General features: G+C 34.6%; 1 protein-coding gene across 1 annotated transcript; it reads right to left on the bottom strand.

Annotated features, from left to right (window-relative positions):
* Nucleotides 1-4,409: 4,409 nt before the first annotated feature.
* LOC110441767 (isocitrate dehydrogenase [NADP] cytoplasmic-like) lies at nt 4,410-16,066 on the bottom strand. The gene is made up of 12 exons (XM_021485012.1): nt 15,976-16,066; nt 15,840-15,879; nt 13,556-13,662; nt 13,010-13,096; nt 11,993-12,153; nt 11,609-11,755; nt 11,208-11,275; nt 9,915-9,983; nt 9,213-9,364; nt 8,433-8,573; nt 7,861-8,023; nt 4,410-6,590 (listed from the first exon to the last, which is right to left on the bottom strand). Exons 1-12 carry the CDS (start codon nt 15,989-15,991, stop codon nt 6,503-6,505), a joined length of 1,239 nt encoding a protein of 412 aa, XP_021340687.1. The 5' UTR covers nt 15,992-16,066; the 3' UTR covers nt 4,410-6,502.
* Nucleotides 16,067-18,117: the final 2,051 nt, after the last annotated feature.

Here is an 18,117-nt window from a genome sequence, read left to right as displayed (position 1 = left end):
CATAAGGAAGCTGTTCATTGATAAGTCACATACAGGAAGGCCAACACAGTAGCTACATAAGGAAGCTTTTCATTGATAAGTCACATACAGGAAGGCCAACACAGCAGCTACATAAGGAAGCTGTTCATTGATAGGTCACATACAGAAAGGTCAATGCAACAGCTACATAAGGAAGCTGTTCATTGATATGTCACATACAGGAAGGCCAACACAGCAGCTACATAAGGAAGCTGTTCATTGATAGGTCACATACAGAAAGGGCAATGCAACAGCTACATAAGGAAGCTGTTCATTGATATGTCACATACAGAAAGGCCAACACAGCAGCTACATAAGGAAGCTGTTCCTTGATATGTCACATACAGGAAGGCCAACACAGCAGCTACATAAGGAAGCTGTTCATTGATATGTCACATACAGAAAGGTCAACACAACAGCTAGATAAGGAAGCTGTTCATTGATATGTCACATACAGGAAGGGCAGATCACCAACAAATAACTACATAAATGGTGGACTTCTAAATGGTACTGACCAACTTCAACAATTTGAAGATAACAGACTATTGACACTGGACATTGCTACTGATAATTCTTGTAATTTAGTTACTTGCTGTGAGTTTGTGATGATTTATTAGTCTGGTTGATTGAATGAGATCCTTCGATAGTGCTGTTGAGTTTTTCAGATGTACATCTCTTTATGTATATATATGTACACCTGTAGTGTTGCTGTGAACATGGAAATGTGCCAACAATTTCACTTTTAAATCACAGGATAGAAATTTAAGAATTACTTTTATCAATAAGTAAATAAATATATATATTGATGATTTCACTTGGGTCACTGAATGTGAAGTCTGCATTCTTTGACAAATATCTTCATTGATATTAAATGTATTTGTCAAAACATTTCAATGATTTAAGTCTAGCTATATATACTGTACGATTACTTAAGATGTTTCCTGGTTATGTTTGAACCTCTAACTGATTACGAGGCCATTATGTGACGGTTGTTGTCTAATTGAATCTCTCATTATATATTATGTATCAATTCTATAACATATACCAGTAATGATGAATTTTTACTTCATCACTAAATGATACCGTTGGAGAAATCGAAATATTTGCATGTTTCAGGAGAAAAAATGTGAAAAGATATTTCTGTAGTGAACTGATTTATATAATTATTGTCAAATATTTTGCCAGCCTTGGCATAAGTCTACATAGATATTCCATCTTGTATTGAATCTAAAGCAGAAATCATCGGAGAATGTGATGTTTCGATATATGAAATTGCATGTAATCCTTAAAGTGTATTTTGAGTTGGAAAGATGAAAATGTATTACAAGTAGAGTAAGAAGGACCAAGCTTTTACTGTGGGGCAGTATCTACCAATTTATGAAAAAGTAAAAAAACACACCACCTTAATGATAGGCTATTATATTTATCGTTTTGATATAAAGAACTATCTGATGTCCCAGATTAAGTACATGTATTGCCATTCTAAAACCATTTTGAAATCAAAGATGGTCACCTCTGATTGGACGAGACATTTTTTGACTTATTTATTCTCATATTCCACTTATCTGATTAATCAAACATCTTACAAATACAGGGTCAGTGGGCCTGTTGTTTTAAAATGATATCAAAAGTGGAGAGAAATTAGAGGAGCTTTCAATAGAAATTATCACTTAGGTTGCGAATAGTTCAACAAATTGTATGAAAGTCGTCATATTGGTTCAGTTTTCACAATGCCACATTTTGTAAGATTTATGATTATATATATGTTTGTGTCCAGTATTTATACAGAAGAGAATGATTATATGTATGTATAGACTTTTAAGAGCCTGGGACATGTGTGTCTGGCTGTCATGAGTTGTACAATCATACTATTTGTACTACAGAATAAATGTAAAACATGTCATTATTGTGGCTTAATTTTTCATCTCCTGTAGAAAGTTTGCTTCTTTGTATTGCCTATCTTGATAGCTAGTCAGCAAACATTTCAGGTCTATTAACTGTAGACATTCCATTTTACATGCATGTACATTTTTTGTACAGGTGTTGTGAAATGGTATAAAGAGCACCTGTCCATTTGTCTGCACAAATATGCACATACTAAATTAGCATACAGAAATCTTAATAATGTTGAAGTCACCAAAGTTAATATTAAAGGTCATCAATAATCACCAATATAATGTGTTGAAGGTCATCAAATAATCACCAATATAATGTGTTGAAGGTCATCAATAATCACTCAAGATAATGTTGAAGGTCATCAATAATCACTGAAGATAATATTAATGTTGAATGTAATCACTAATCACGAAAGATAATGTTGAAGGTCATCACTAATCACGAAAGATAATGTTGAAGGTCATCACTAATCACGAAAGATAATGTTGAAGGTCATCACTAATCACGAAAGATAATGTTGAAGGTCATCACTAATCACGAAAGATAATGTTGAAGGTCATCACTAATCACGAAAGATAATGTTGAAGGTCATCACTAATCACGAAAGATAATGTTGAAGGTCATCACTAATCACCAAAGATAATTTTGAAGGTCATCACTAATCACGAAAGATAATGTTGAAGGTCATCACTAATCACAAAAGAAAATGTTGAAGGTCATCAATAATCACCAAAGATAATGTTGAAGGTCATTTGTAATCACCAAAGATAATGTCAAATGTCATCACTTATGACCTAAAAAATAATGTTGAAGGTCATCAATAGTGACGACGGATAATGTTGAAGGTCATCATTAATCACCAAAGATAATGTTGAAGGTCATTTGTAATCACTGAAGATAATGTAGGTCATCACTAATCACAAAAGAAAATGTTGAAGGTCATCAATAATCACCAAAGATAATGTTGAAGGTCATTTGTAATCACCAAAGATAATGTCAAATGTCATCACTTATGACCTAAAAAATAATGTTGAAGGTCATCAATAGTCACGCCGGATAATGTTGAAGGTCATCATTAATCACCAAAGATAATGTTAAGGTCATCACTTATCACCTAAACAAGAGGCCCAGGGGCCTTAATAGCTCACCTGGTATTTTATTTTTCAATTTAAAACCTGCTGAGTACCATTCAGGTTTATCAAAGGAGTACAAGAAACAAAGTTGCAAGAAGAACTACATTTAAATCCATTTCGGTGGGAAAGACACCAAGAAAATGAGTTTCCAGGTGATGTCCCAATGTTCCTCTATTTCCCCTATTGGGCCTCACATGCACCTTTTTATACAAATTAAATTTCCTCTATTGATGCTCCAGACCAAATTTGGTCAAAATCCTCTGAGCCGTTCAGGACAAGTAGCGTTTTAAAGGAAAAAGTTGACGGACACCGCGGCATGGGATAAGCTCACTTGGCCCTTTGGGCCGGGTGAGCTAAAAATAATGTTGAAGGTCATCATTAATCACCAAAGAAAATATAGGTCATCTTTTATCACTATAGATAATGTTGAAGGTCATCATTAATCACCAAAGAGAATATAGGTAATCTTTTATCACTATAGATAATGTTGAATGTAATCACTATTCACCAAAGATAATGTTGAAGGTCATCACTTATCAACAAATATAATGTTGAAGGTCATCACTAATCACTTAAGATAATGTTGAAGGTCATCACTTATCACACAAATAAATGTTTAAGGTCATCAATTGTCACTAAAAATAATGTTGAAGGTCGTCATTAATCACCAACGATAATGTTGGTCTAATCATCCAAAATAATGTTGGAAGGTCTTCACTAATCATCAAAATAATGTTGAAGGTTGTCATTTATCACCAAATATATTGAAGATCATCACTAATCACCAAAGATAATGTTGAAGGTCAGCAGTTATCACCAAAGATGCAGGTCATCATAATCACAGATATTGACAAGAAAACAAGATCCCAGGGAGTCCTTGGTGCCCACCATCAACCATCTTCATAGATCTATGCAAGATTGACCTTTTCTTTTATCTTTTGGATCGAGTCATGTAAACAGTTAATTTTAATGTACCTTAGGATAACTGTTGATCAGAACCTGATATTGCCGAGTTCTTTCGAAGTGAAGTCATTGTTTAGGCTATTCACTACCACAATACTTAATCTGTAACAAGGAGAACCAAAATTTTAATTGGAGAAAGATCTGTCTAGTGCTTCTTGGAAAATGGTGAAAACAAACTTGAACTTTCAAAATCCAAGTTGACTGCCGAATAAACCTGTTTTATCACTAAGTACTCTTCGTACAATGGTATAAGTTGATCACATTGTAACAACCTCGTTCAATGATTTGGCAACAAATATGTATTTTCTACGCATAACACATTCTTTTAGTCCCTCATTAAAATAAATTTACAACAATTTTTTTTTTTTAAGCAGAATCTATTCAATTAACAAATACAAATAAAATATATCAATTTATTTAATCCATTTATTTATCACATGCAGTTAAAGAGTTGGAAATTTTTAACCCATAAATTATATCATAAATTACATTAAAACCATTTTTAACAGGAAGAAAGTATGATTGCACATAATTAAGCTTCAAAGTTTGAACAAATATAATTTCATATCAAAATTAAATGTCTTACCGGGTAATTGTTTAAAATCTTATCCACATGATGTTTCACACTCGTTCTCCATGAAGACAAAACGGCATTATTGATCCCACATCTTGTTAATTTTGTGATCTTTTTGAATATATACATTTCATTAAAATTATCTTTGATGTACACTGTTGTTTCTAAACTTAATCACACACAACCGTACCACAAATAAAATAGTACATATTGTATTCTGTAATTCTCTAGATCCATTTTGATTTATTACAGATTGCCAGAATAGTTTTGGCCTGGCTTCTTGTAGGTAAAACTACATGTATAGATGACAAAACCTATTATATATTATAGAAGGTTTCATGTACACAAATGACTTTTGGCAATATTAAATGTAAGAGATCAACTCAAACCCTGAAAAACTGGTAAAATGGGAATATATATTATCATTAAATGAAATAAATTGTAATTAAATAGGATTTAACATTTAATAAAAATAACAGTTACACCAGTGTACAGGTAGAATTACATTAAAACTGTTCCTAAAATTTCTTGCAACAATACTTTTCATTACACTTTTTAAAATTAGATTATTACAAAAACAGTGAGAAGGTAAAAATTGATTAGTATCAAAGAGTATCTGATTATTTACATTGCGTTGACTCCAAATATTAGTATTATTGAAACCCATAAATTCATAATACTATTCTATAGCACATTCATTTCTTGGAAACTTCCAGGTTTTGTTCTTGCAACAAGTTTGTGGCAGTCAAATTCTGCTCAGCCCTGTTCTAGATCCTAATAAACCGTATATACACAAATGTTTGTGGTCATTAAAAAAGTGAAAGCAAATCCTCCACGAAACATAGGCACTATAGAGTGAAATGAACATAACTAAAACTGATTATTATACATATGAATCACATTACAAACCCATACCACAAATTGATGTAAAATGCCCTGTTGAAGTTAGTTTTTCATCTAAACTATAATATCTGTTGAAAATTCCACGAAACAGTGATATTTACCGGTAACAATCTTCTGATGACGGCCCGCCTAGTGGGCCCAAACATGTAAACTAGATTTACAAAGAATCCACATTTGATGTTGCCTTGTCATCATTTTTATTAACTTAACAATCAAGTTCATGGAAACATGGAAATCCACCAATCAAGGAGACCCTAAGTTCAAGGAAACATGAAATTCCACCAATCAGTGAGATCCTATCTTAGAGTTCTTGGAAACACTAAGTTCCAGCAATCAGTGAGATCCTATCTAAAGTTCTTGGAAACATTAAGTTCCAGCAATCAGTGAGATCCTATCTTAAGTTCTTGGAAATATTAAGTTCCACCTATCAACTCCTAACAACCAATGTGTTAAAAGTGTACGGTACCATTTTCCCATGAATCAGTTTTAATAGAAGGAATTCAAAGAGGACAAGAATGCTTTCCAAGAAAATTAATACAAGACACAAAACATTAAACAAAATACATAACTAAATTATACCCCTTCTTTACAATTGCCAACTAATTAATTGAATAAAAATAAACAATAACAAAGCATACACTTTTTGATTTTGAAGTCACAGTATACATTAAGTCTGTATATTACCTGATAATTAACTTAGAACACATACATACAATTATCCTTAAAAAAAACAGAGAGAAAAAAATATCTAAAGACATAAACAAAACTCATTAACAGACTTCATAGAACTTGACATCACCAAATTAATCTGCCCAGTTTTGAAAAAGATTTCTCTCACAAACATTCATAATTAAGATATGTTACGACTTGGAAATGATACAACACATATTGTCACCAGAAGTTCATAGTTTGACAGTAATATTTTCACAATCAGGTCCTAAATTTTAAAATCCTAATGAAGCAAACAGCACAGCTGTCTTTACAGTCGACTAGCTGGCTCAGCATCCTCCTCTAGTCAGCTTGACTTCCCCATTTTTCTCTGGAGATCCTCAGCTACTTTGTCGATGAATTCAAACGTGTTCAGATAGTCCTTGCGAGAAACTCTGAAAAGGCGAGGTAGTGTAGACATATTTTAATGTATTAACAAGATTCTACAATACAAAGATTGTATATGATTACAGGGTTAAAACATGTAATGATGAAGAGTTTAAAAGACCCTACTAGATTCCACAAATTTTTAACTTCTGTCTTATTCCATTACAGTAACATCATAAAAGGCAACATATAATACATATGTATAACAAGTCATGATATCACGAAGGTCTGACCCACATTGGCTATGATGATAAAACCTTGTCAACAAGAGTACCACAAAGGCAGAACAATATATATTCCCTTCACGTGTCATGTGCTATCAATTTAAACCAATTGTTTATGGTTCTATGATTGAAGGGGTGAGATGAAGGATAAAGACGATGGACAAATGAATAGAAAAAATTATAGGCATATGGAAAAAATGAAAAATTTAAAAAGAGGTTACGTTGTCAAGGGAGACATTAGGAAGAAGAAAGTTGTTTAGAAAGAAGAGAAAAGATAAGATCCCAAATATTTTGTCGCCTCTTACGATCATGCAATGGGGGCAGCAGGTACAATTCTTACGCCCTACCTGCAGGGACCATATTGTTAGGAACAGGACCTGATATCAGATAAACAGTATATAACACTCAACCATCCCAAGATACTAAGTATAGCAAGTTTGGTGAATGCAGATGAATTGGCAAGGAATTAATGCCCCGGGCAAACTTCTGTACCTACAAGAGATCCCAGAGGGATCTTGGCGCCCACCATTGTACCACCTTCATTAGTTCTATGTCAGTTTGATCTCTTTTCTTCTTTTCTCTTATCCGTTTCATCAAGTCTTGTCAACAGTAAATGCACCATGAGGTAACTTTTGATCTAAACTTAATACTGCTATGTATAAAAGACAACCTTCAAAGTGAGTTTGTCATTTTATATATTTACTAGTACAGTTCTTAATGTAAAAGAAATAGATCCGATCATTACAATATGAGAAAGATTTCTTTAGTACCTCCTGTGGCCATCTTGTTTTTGTGATCACACTCTAAAGTAAACATGCACAACTACGGTCAATGGGGAACCTACATATAAAATTTGAGAAAGATCCCTCCAGTCCCTTCTGAGAAAAAGCGATAACAAGAATTGTTTATTGACGACTTACGACAGACGGACAACGGACCACAGACGAAGGGTAATTTGAATAGCCCACCATTAGACAATCATGGCTCACACAATAGTTTAAATTGTTTCTTTCATCAAATTAGCTTTGTTATATCACAGCCATCGTGTACTCACCCATTCATTCCTTTGATACAAATGGCCAAATCCTTTGTCATGATGCCAGATTCTATTGTGTCTACACAGGCACGTTCAAGGCTCTCGGCAAACTGTTTCAGGCTACTATTCTTGTCTAATTTGGCTCGGTGTACTAAACCTCTTGTCCATGCAAAGATGGATGCTGGAAAAAAATATCATTATTATAGAATGAAAGAAATTTGTTTAAATATTTATCCTGAGATGTCAAAAGCAGAATTAGACCATTGAACAGGATGTGAACAAGATATCAATGGAGGACCATATGAAGTTTATAGATGCAATTTGTTTAAAGCTCTATTTTAAATATAAATTTTCTTTTAAAACAATTATAACACAAGTTGTAACAATTGTCTAAATCACTCTTGTTGACCTTGATGATAGCTTACAGGGGGTCTTTAATATATCAAAATATATTTTTGGAGATCTGACCCAAATTGCTCTTGAATTAGCAGTCAAACATACTGTACTCGCAAATAATGCTTAAATACTCTTGAACAATCAAAATATCTTTGCCAACTGAAGCCTGTTTTAATTTTTATAATTTTTCTTACCTATGGAGTTGGTAGAGGTCTCCTTGCCCTGCTGGTGCATTCTGTAATGTCTTGTTACAGTTCCGTGGGCAGCTTCAGACTCGATTGTCTTACCGTCTGGACAAATCAGGACACTGGTCATCATTCCAAGTGATCCAAAACCTGGGATAGGGAAAAAGTTTAGTTTTACATCTGTGTAACAGTGGTCGCTAAAATTCATTACTAGATGTGTGGTATAAATGTCATCCAAAACCTGGAATAGGGATGTAGTTTATTATCATTTCTGTGTAACTGTGGTAGCCGATACTTAGGTTAGAAATCTTCAAAACTCAAGTTAAATGTTCATTTTGAATCCCCAATAAACAAACATATACCTTTTGTTGTGTATTTAACATATCCATTGAATCAGAAGTGAATGGTTGTATTGTGTATATGCATACAAATTATCCAATGTTTCGGTAACACTAATAAAAGCTTGTAGATAGAAACCAGTCAAAACCTATCTAGTCCAGTAATCAAAAGATTAATATGATTATAAATATCATTCCTCCCTTATAAATCCATCTTTATGCACTATAAATTTACCTTTTACCCCGTGAAATAGATGTCCTTCACTGTAAAATTCAGAAGTACCTGATGATTCTGAAAAAAACTTTTCGAATTTTTTCCCCAACCCTATGATATAAAAGCTTGTACCCAGTATTTAGATTGTATGAAATACAGACCTTAAACAATATCCGCTCTTCTTTCTCATGTGCTACAGATGTCAAATAGACAGAGATTTAGATATGAGTAACTCACCTTGAGCAACCGAGTCCGACTGGACATCACCATCGTAGTTCTTGCATGCCCACACAAAGCCTCCTTCTGACTTCATCGCATAGGCCACCATGTCGTCAATGAGGCGATGTTCATACCAGATGGACTTGGCCTCAAACTTGGCCTTGTACTCACTGGGGAAAGTAGGTTCAAGTAAACAATCAGCTAAGTTATCACTGGCTACAATAATATGTCCGAGTACAGCAAAATGTTTGAGTGAAATATTAATCATTATTTTTTGTTTGGTATATATTTCATGATTTTTCTAAATAAGTGATGGGAAATGAAATTAAGTTCTTAAAAAATCAGCTTTAACAGTATGCATCTCCTATATAGGTACACATTATGGAGTTTTATTCAAATACCATCCCAATGGTAAGAATGGTCTGATCTATATCTCATTCACAGGAACAGATTGTATTTCTTACTTTGATTTATGATCAAAAAAAGCAAAAAATATTCTGTAAATGCACAATGAAAATCTGTGCCAGTTGGAATGCAACATTTTTTTTTCTTTTAGCCTATTGTGACATGTCATCACAAATGATGTATAGTTGTTCTGTAATGTCACAACAGTGATCCAGACCTAAGGGGTCAGATTGAATTTTCCAGCACCAGTGGACAAGGGGATGTCCTGGTGTGGTTGGCTGGAGTGTCTGATATGACCTTTGACATTATCTATACCTGTCATAGATTTCCTGGAAGATGTCCTTGAATCGACCATCATATTTCTTTAAGATTGTGTTCTTCGTGCTGAAACATAATGAACTCACATTATCTCCCATGATTACATTAGGTGAAGTACAACAAGTTTTCCAAAAGATTTCTTCTTTATCAACTTAAGTCCTTTACAATTGATCCTCTACCTCGTTTATATTTAGTGATTAATCAGTTAAATATTGAATATAAGCACTTCTTTTTTTCATAACAAAATTTACAAAGTGACTTGTGAATTGAAAGCATTGTATTGTTTCTTTTTTATTTCATAGTCATAAGAAGTCTTGAATTTGTTAGGAACTGTGTTTAAAAACAGTTATAGAAAACAGTAAACAATGTTTTGTCCCTCGGACAAATTAAAAAATCAAACAACCAGAAAACAAATTCCTTGAAAAACTAGAAACTTGTAAAAACATATATATATCTCCCCTTATTAGCCAATAGACAAACTTTGGTATAAAAAAATTACAAAGGGCCATAACTCTTCATATAGTAGGGCACAAAGACTCAAATATAGAATGCAACACCCCTACTTCCCAAGATAAATAACTTTAACAAATTTGGTCAATGTAGGTGAAATAACATGGAAGTTATGCCGTGGACAAACTTCGGTATTAAAAATAAACAAAGGGCCATAACTCTATATATAGTGCGGCACAAGAACCAAATTCAGTGCGAGGGATTCCGCCCTCCCAAGATACATAAATGTGGTAAGTTTGGTCAGCATAGGTGAAATAACACGGAACTTATGCTCATGACAAACTTCAGTTTTAAAAATAAACAATGGACAATAACTCTGTATAATGTGGGGCACGAGACCTAATTTTAATGCATTGCACACTTTCTGTGGGTAATGCAGGTATTCCTCAAGTTTGATCAAGATATCTTTAATGGTTTAAAATGTACGGGCCGGACAAAAATTTACTGAAAATGTTGCACTTATTTAACCTTTGACCTTGAGGTGAAGGTCACAGTGACCTAATTCCAGTGCACTGCACACCTTCTGTGCGTGATGCATGCATACTCCAAGTTTCATCAAGATATCTTTAACGGTTTAAAAGTTATGGCCCGGACAAGTTGCCATCTATAAGAACAAGAACCAGAAGAAGAACAAGAACCATTACTAATACAATATGTCTCTCTTCATTCGAAGGGGAGACATAATTATTTCACAAATTGTGTCAAATACAATGTAATAATATAATGTAGTGACAAGTTATGCTCTACCATGCACTGCCACAATAATGAAATGCTACTGACCTCAAGTAAAGAGGCCATCCTTTCTCCAGGGCAAACACAAAGGAGCTGTGTGCAAACTCAGTGATACTCTGCAACCACAGAAAATTTTTTTATTAATAAGTTTTGAAAGTTTCAAGTACAGACAGCAAAATTAGGCTGTTAAACATCTGAAAAATGTTTATCTACACGAAAACAATTTTTATGATATGTATTACTTTTTCTTTGATTCCTATCTAAATAATCCATTTTTGAACACATCTGTCTGTTAAGAATATAAATAAAATAACTGAAAAAGATGAAGCACTAATATAGTTGTATGATCTACGATTACATTGTATTTCCTTCTTTCAAGCTTTGACTTCATAAACCATTTTATAAGCTGAATATTCACATTTTATCTATGGCTAGTTGATTAAGCTTACCTTATCTGTATTGTACATTCCTAAGGAGACACCACCGCCATCTTGGAATTCAAAAACTGTGTAGTTCATGACCTCACCCCCATCGCTTGGTGTGAACTTCATCTCAAGCTTCCCTGGACCTGGTACCAGGAAGTCTGTGGCTTTGTACTGGTATCAAGGAACATTTATATATGGTAACTTGTATCATTATCAAACATTTAAATTTTATATAAAGCAACAAACATTTATTTAGGACCTAATGTGACCAGGAAAATATTACTACACATAATACAAGTACAAAATATGAATTTGTCAAGAAATGAAATTTTTAGGGAAGGGTACAATATCTTCCCTTTAAAACTAGTATAATTTCATGAACAAAAGAGTTCCAAATTGACCTATTACCTGATCTCCATAGGCATGTCTGCCTATGACAATACTTTTAGTCCAGCCTGGTACTAGACGGGGAATGTTGTTACAGATAATCGCCTCCCGGAATACTGTTCCACCAAGAATGTTACGGATTGTCCCATTCGGAGATTTCCACATTTTCTTGAGTTTAAATTCTGAAAATGCAACACAAACAGTAACCAAATTATATTGAAATAGCCTGAAAATAGTAAGTTGTTCATATTCTGAATGTTAATTTACAAGACAAACTCTGTCCAATAGCAGTTGTAATAAGAACCCAATCTTTCATGTAAAACAGTCATTCCAACTTTTTTTTATCAAGTCTGAATTCATGAACTTTAAGGGGGGGGGGGGACTCTGTATACTAACAGTATCAATGGCAGCAATCATCCAAATTTCAAAGAATGTTCTGCTTACAAGGGAAATTGTGTCTCCAACTGCCTGGAGTGCTTTTGTCAGGTTTGTTTAGCAAAATGCATCATGGTACATTTATAATGCGATGATCATTGTACTTGCTGGATACAGAGATGAGGCAGAGCAGGTGTGTATGGAGGGAAAGGGTGGGCGCCATTGGCATGTTAGGTGAGGATACAATGTAATAATATAATCACATTTATCACATATACCCACGTCATATTTTTTGCATATTAACCCATGTGGTATGACCTATCAGCCCTGTGATTTGTTGTAAGTTTCCATTGTGACGTCACACCTAAGACAAGTACATGACGTCACAGACTCACGCACTGGAGTCAAAATAACGGCTTTTTACATTTCAAGGTTGCATGAAAATTGTCATTTTACACGTATAAATGCCACAAATCTCGATTATGTGATCAAAAGGATCTTACACTCGTTTTCATTTCATATGAAATTTATGAAACTCGTCACAAATTTATTCATTTTAGTTCGCCAGAGGCTCAGTAAATTGAAAAATTCTTTTTAATCGTTTCATAAATCTCAAATGAAATGGAAACTCATGTCAGATCCTATATATACATAGAACATTACCTTCAACTCTTTTCTCATCTGGAGTAATGGTAGCACACTTGATGCCCACATTGTACTTCTTAATGGCAAAGGCGGCGTCTATGGTCACTGAAACAAACCAATTGTATTGCATCATCATCTGTCTTACATACTCATAGGAGTACAATTCCACTAGCCCAACATCTGGGGCTAGTATATTTTATGTCAGGACTTGTAAACAGTTTTAATATTTTCTTCGAATATATAAATCAGGTTATCTTTTTTTCAAAATCTACCTGTGGGGTAGCACTTTAAATCTCATAATTGTATACTTTTATTAAATCATAAAGAAACTAACCCAAACAGCTGATTAAGAACATTCTACTTCTGGATATACTGTACACATACTAACATGTAACTGGGCACAATTTTAATTCCAGTGTATATGAAATATACATTTGTGTAAAGTAACACTAACAATTACATTAGTCTTTGTGTACATCGCTGTTCTCATTGCCGAGGTTAAATGTGTGCAATGATAATTACCTTGGTTCTCAACGTCAAGGTCATGTGTAAAATAATAATTACCTTGGTCGTCAGTAGCGTCCCTGTTTTCAACGCCAAGGTCGTATGTGTGAAGCTCTAAATCCACAAATGGCAAAATCAGTTTTTGTTTGATGAGATCCCAAATCACCCTACAAATGGAAAAGATACATCAGAAATGAATGCAATGTTCAACTACAGCAGTAATACTTAGGTAGAGTGTTCTTACTGCCGATATACTTGGGGTAAAAAATAATATTTACATTTCTACTGAACTTGGACTCAATAATATACCTACTTAACATTTTAAAAGTTATTTTTCAATGAACTTTTCAGTTGGCGTATGAACATATCAGCATATTATCAACCTGATTACTCTGTTATTCCGCGGAGCGCGGGAAGTAGTTCCATTCATAGATTGTTTTCAAATTGTTTTTTTTTGTCATAAGTATTCAATTGAATTCAAAAAATAATTTACATCTTAATTTGCTTATTCATCTTACCAGGACGACGTCTCACAGTGAGTGATGACGTCATAAGTTTTAATACCTTCCGTGGTGTTAGACTTGCACAAGACCGATATTTTAGAAATTATCCGAACAAATATCAATATCGCTCTGAATGTAAATATAAGAATAGAATCCAATTTGTTGAGGTTTATAGGGTATAAACCTCAATGGGTCTTGACACAAATTCAAAATGAACTGTTTTGCAGTTCATAAAATTTGTCTCAAGACCCATTGAGGTTTATACCCCATAAACCTCAACAAAACAGAATTCAATCCTTAATTGGCCCTATTCCCAATGATATTTTTCTTCCCATTACAATTACGGAAATTCCAAAAATCAATGATGCGATTATTTTGTATTATAAATTACTTTTAGCAGAATATAGTTACCAGGTATATTTACAGACATGTGACACGATAGATCACAAAACCCCCCACCTAATCACTGTAAATAACCCCCCTTTTTCACGCCTCTGCAATAGGACCCCCGAGGGCATAAACATCAACATTGATGGAGCCCCCGTAAAATAAAGAAGAAGAAGATCTATGATCTCCCTTCCCACAAAAACTTAGCTGAGCTACTGCTCCCTAATTTTCAGCATCCAGTCACTCTCCCGCAGTACCTAATATAAACAACAAATTGTTGTATTTCTGAAGGGATGGAGTGGGGAGTGGGAGCTAGACAATAAAGTTCTAGCCAGAAAATTGACGATCTTCAAGGCTTGCCTTAAAAGTATTTAAGGGTGATCCTGCTCTCTATATCTCGCCCATCACATTAATACCATTAAGTGGATTTCAGTGATGTACCTGTAACCTATTTGGAATCAGAATACATCTAATGTATCTAATACTAATGGCTGTTTTTATAACGAGTATGTTGTAATAGCTGCAGAGTACAGGGATTTGGTTGTGTTAGTGTAATCTTTAATGTGACATACAGTATTCAAAATGCCTAGAGATGGAAAAGTGAATATTAGAACTATTCTTCTTTTATTATAAAAACATCAGTTTTTCATGTACTTCAATAATAAATGGTTAAATTTCTTTTCTGTCCATGACTTGAATATTAAAATACAGTAAATATATTATAATGTCAATTTTACATCCGCTTCAATACCGAGCAGTTATGTTTACCATTAAATGACAAAAAGAATGATGTTCCAGTTTTGTCCCACTCACTGGTTTGTGGTTCTTAACGCCCTAACGGGTCGTTTTCGTTTATCGAGGTCCAAACGGTTGATGACCAGAGTTGTTCGTTTATGAAATAAGGTCGGACCTAGTAAAATCTGATGCTGCTTTCAGGCGAGCCTTGACAAAGCCTTAGAAGGCCTGCATAAACATTTGCAGGTTCGCCAGGATGTGATCCGAAATGAACAGCCCCGAGACTATGACGTTAAGAACCATCACTCGATCAAAGCAGCCAAGTCAATAACTAGAACTAACTTTATATATATAGCATATATAGGCCATGGTCCCTCGATATATCTGCTGAAGTTAAAACCAAATTGGCAATGAATACCGAGCCGACCAAACACATAACACAAAGGGATACATATATAGCAGACGTATACGTGAATCAGCTGATCAGTCCAGAGCCGGTGACGGACGACTGACCCTGTGGACGACTCGACAACGGTCCTAGGGACATTGTTCAAGAAAAGTTAGGATTGTACATTTGCAAGGCCGATATGCATGTTGTTATAGAAATTACCATAAGTAGAAAGAAAAGTTACGCTACTAGTGTTTGGTGAGCTTGATTGTCACTGTCAGCTGTCTTTTTGGGTGTACAGTGACACGGGACAGCTTGACATATTTCTTACCGCGTCATCTCATCTCCTTGCATTTCCACAACAGGCCCTCCTGTTTTAATAAACAGAAAATATACATTAATGTTCAATTCAACAGTTTGAAAAGTAATAATTAAAGCAGATTCACGAGTAAGTTTATCATACAAACCTTTAATTTTACCCATTTTCGATGCCGGTCGTGCAGAGACAAAATATTCCGTAAAGACAGATCAACGTGAGCAAACAGGACTTGACCTTTACCCTTGGTCTGTGATTGGCTCATCAGTGTGAGGTTGCTGAAGGGGGAGAAGCAGTGGTATTTAAATACTACCACTGTCGAAGAAATTACAGCAATATTTTGGTTTGATATGTTTACCCGTCCGCAGTGAACGGGACTTGCTTGTTAATGCATTATAATAATAATTAATATTAATATTAGTATAAATCACGGACTTAGGTAACTCTTATCTAATTCCGTGGTATAAATATATTCAAGTAAAATCAGACATTAACGTTACACGTATATCACATTTTGCAAATTGGACATAAATATATATAGTATCACAGCTATTATTTATAAGTCATCCAACTAGTAATCAGTCAGTGTTTAACTGGATTGGATTCGATGTCGTTCCGACCTCTCCCGATCCGGCCCCCTAGTAGTTCCAGCCCCTACCCGGTCCGTCCTTAGTAATAGATCTGTTATTTATAGGCTACTTGACTGCATCTTCGCACTTGGCTAGCGAAGATGACTTGACTGCTGATAATATCATTTTCTTCTTCTTATGCTTCCTGGACGTAATCATAGTGTTGACGCGGCGTTTGCTAAAAGCCATACAGTTCACACCTCAACGCACGAGGTAACAAGATATTTACACAGGTTTAAATGAAAAGAAAAGAAAAGAAGTGTACAATGTGATATATGTTTTATTTTTTTATTTAATTTCTTTGAATTGTTAAAAAAAAATATGCTTAAGATAAATAAAATCAATAGGAATTACATTTTAAACATGAATCATATATATAATATTATTATGGGGCCGGAACGACTAAGAATACGGGGCCGGACCGGGTAGGGGCTGGAACCACTAAGGTAGGAACGACTATGGACTCGGGGGCCGGAACGACCTGTATTCGATTAATTTAGGCCTTTACTGGGATGACCCATAAAGCCACGTTGTGGCTAAATTCCGAAATAAATCAATTCAATTCACAAAATAGTTACCTAATTATATAATAGATATTGATACTTTGAAAAGATTCTAGAAGACACAATATTTTATAAAAATAGATATAAAATGTTACAAAAAAACTATATTGCCTCGTATCAGAATCTGATACCATGGCATTCCGGAGAGCAGGTGATCGGGTATCCCCTACCTAACAAGATCTCCTTCATGTCAAATGTCCACAAAAGACTTGTCGACGGACTGTTTATTAGTTTTGAATTAAAAATAAACGGCCATCAGATCATATTCTAGTTTCCTTCTGTCGGTAGATTGAAATGTCGAATGTGCCCCACCTTGATTGGGACAAGTCCGGACAGACAGTCTGGGGTAAGTTCGACCCACAATGGCACCAGCATAATTATGACGTCATTAAGCATGCAGATTTCCCGATCAATTTCACGAATTTGACTTAGATCATTGGCCGACCTGCCCAAAATTTACATTTCAATATATTTTACATCAATACGAAAGTCAATGATATAGGCTTTTGCTATTCATACCATCATATGAAGCTGTCAGTATATGTACTAAATCAGTAGCAATAAAGACAGTTCGCAAAACTAGAAAGGAGTTCTTTCTACCCTTCCAAAAGTAATTAATTTCTCAGTTTGGCGCGTGTGTTTTGGAGGAAACTGAGTTCATGATCATTAGGTACGTCTTTCTTTTATCGGTAGCCGATCTAAACCCCTAAACCAAGTAGAATTACTCTGAACACCTTCGTTTAGGTCCAACTATAGCTGTAACAAATTCTCAGGTCCCTGTGGTAAAAATGACATTACCAAATTATTACAGGTCCCTGTGCTTCAGAGAACACGTGATAGACGGGCAGTCGCAGGTACCTTTCACAGTATCATGCAATAATTTTCAGTCAATATCAAGTTTTGCTATTGATTTAAAGTGTGGGAAGGAAATGGGTGTGACATTAAATCTTGGAAAGACCGAAATTCATTTTTTCCCGCTGATAAAATTCAAGCGTGTTCACTCCCTACAAAACAGTGCACAAACCCTGATCTGACCGATATTTCGAAAGTGACATAAACGCTTCAATTGGGGGGCATATTCGGGCTTTGAATCGAAGCTTT

This window comes from Mizuhopecten yessoensis, unplaced genomic scaffold, assembly GCF_002113885.1.
Source record: "Mizuhopecten yessoensis strain PY_sf001 unplaced genomic scaffold, ASM211388v2 scaffold716123, whole genome shotgun sequence".
Taxonomy (NCBI): Eukaryota; Metazoa; Mollusca; class Bivalvia; order Pectinida; family Pectinidae; genus Mizuhopecten; species Mizuhopecten yessoensis.
Note: the sequence above shows the minus strand (reverse complement) of the source record. Positions and strands in the feature narration are given on the sequence as shown.

What these genes read in the sequence shown, in the direction of transcription:
- LOC110441767 (XM_021485012.1), bottom strand. An exon ending in CAAGGAGATGAGATGACGCG is followed by an intron (nt 13,663 to 15,839) that starts GTAAGAAATATG and finishes TTCCATTTGTAG; the next exon opens with GGTGATTTGGGATCTCATCA. An exon ending in GACCTCTACCAACTCCATAG is followed by an intron (nt 8,024 to 8,432) that starts GTAAGAAAAATT and finishes ATTTTTTTCCAG; the next exon opens with CATCCATCTTTGCATGGACA.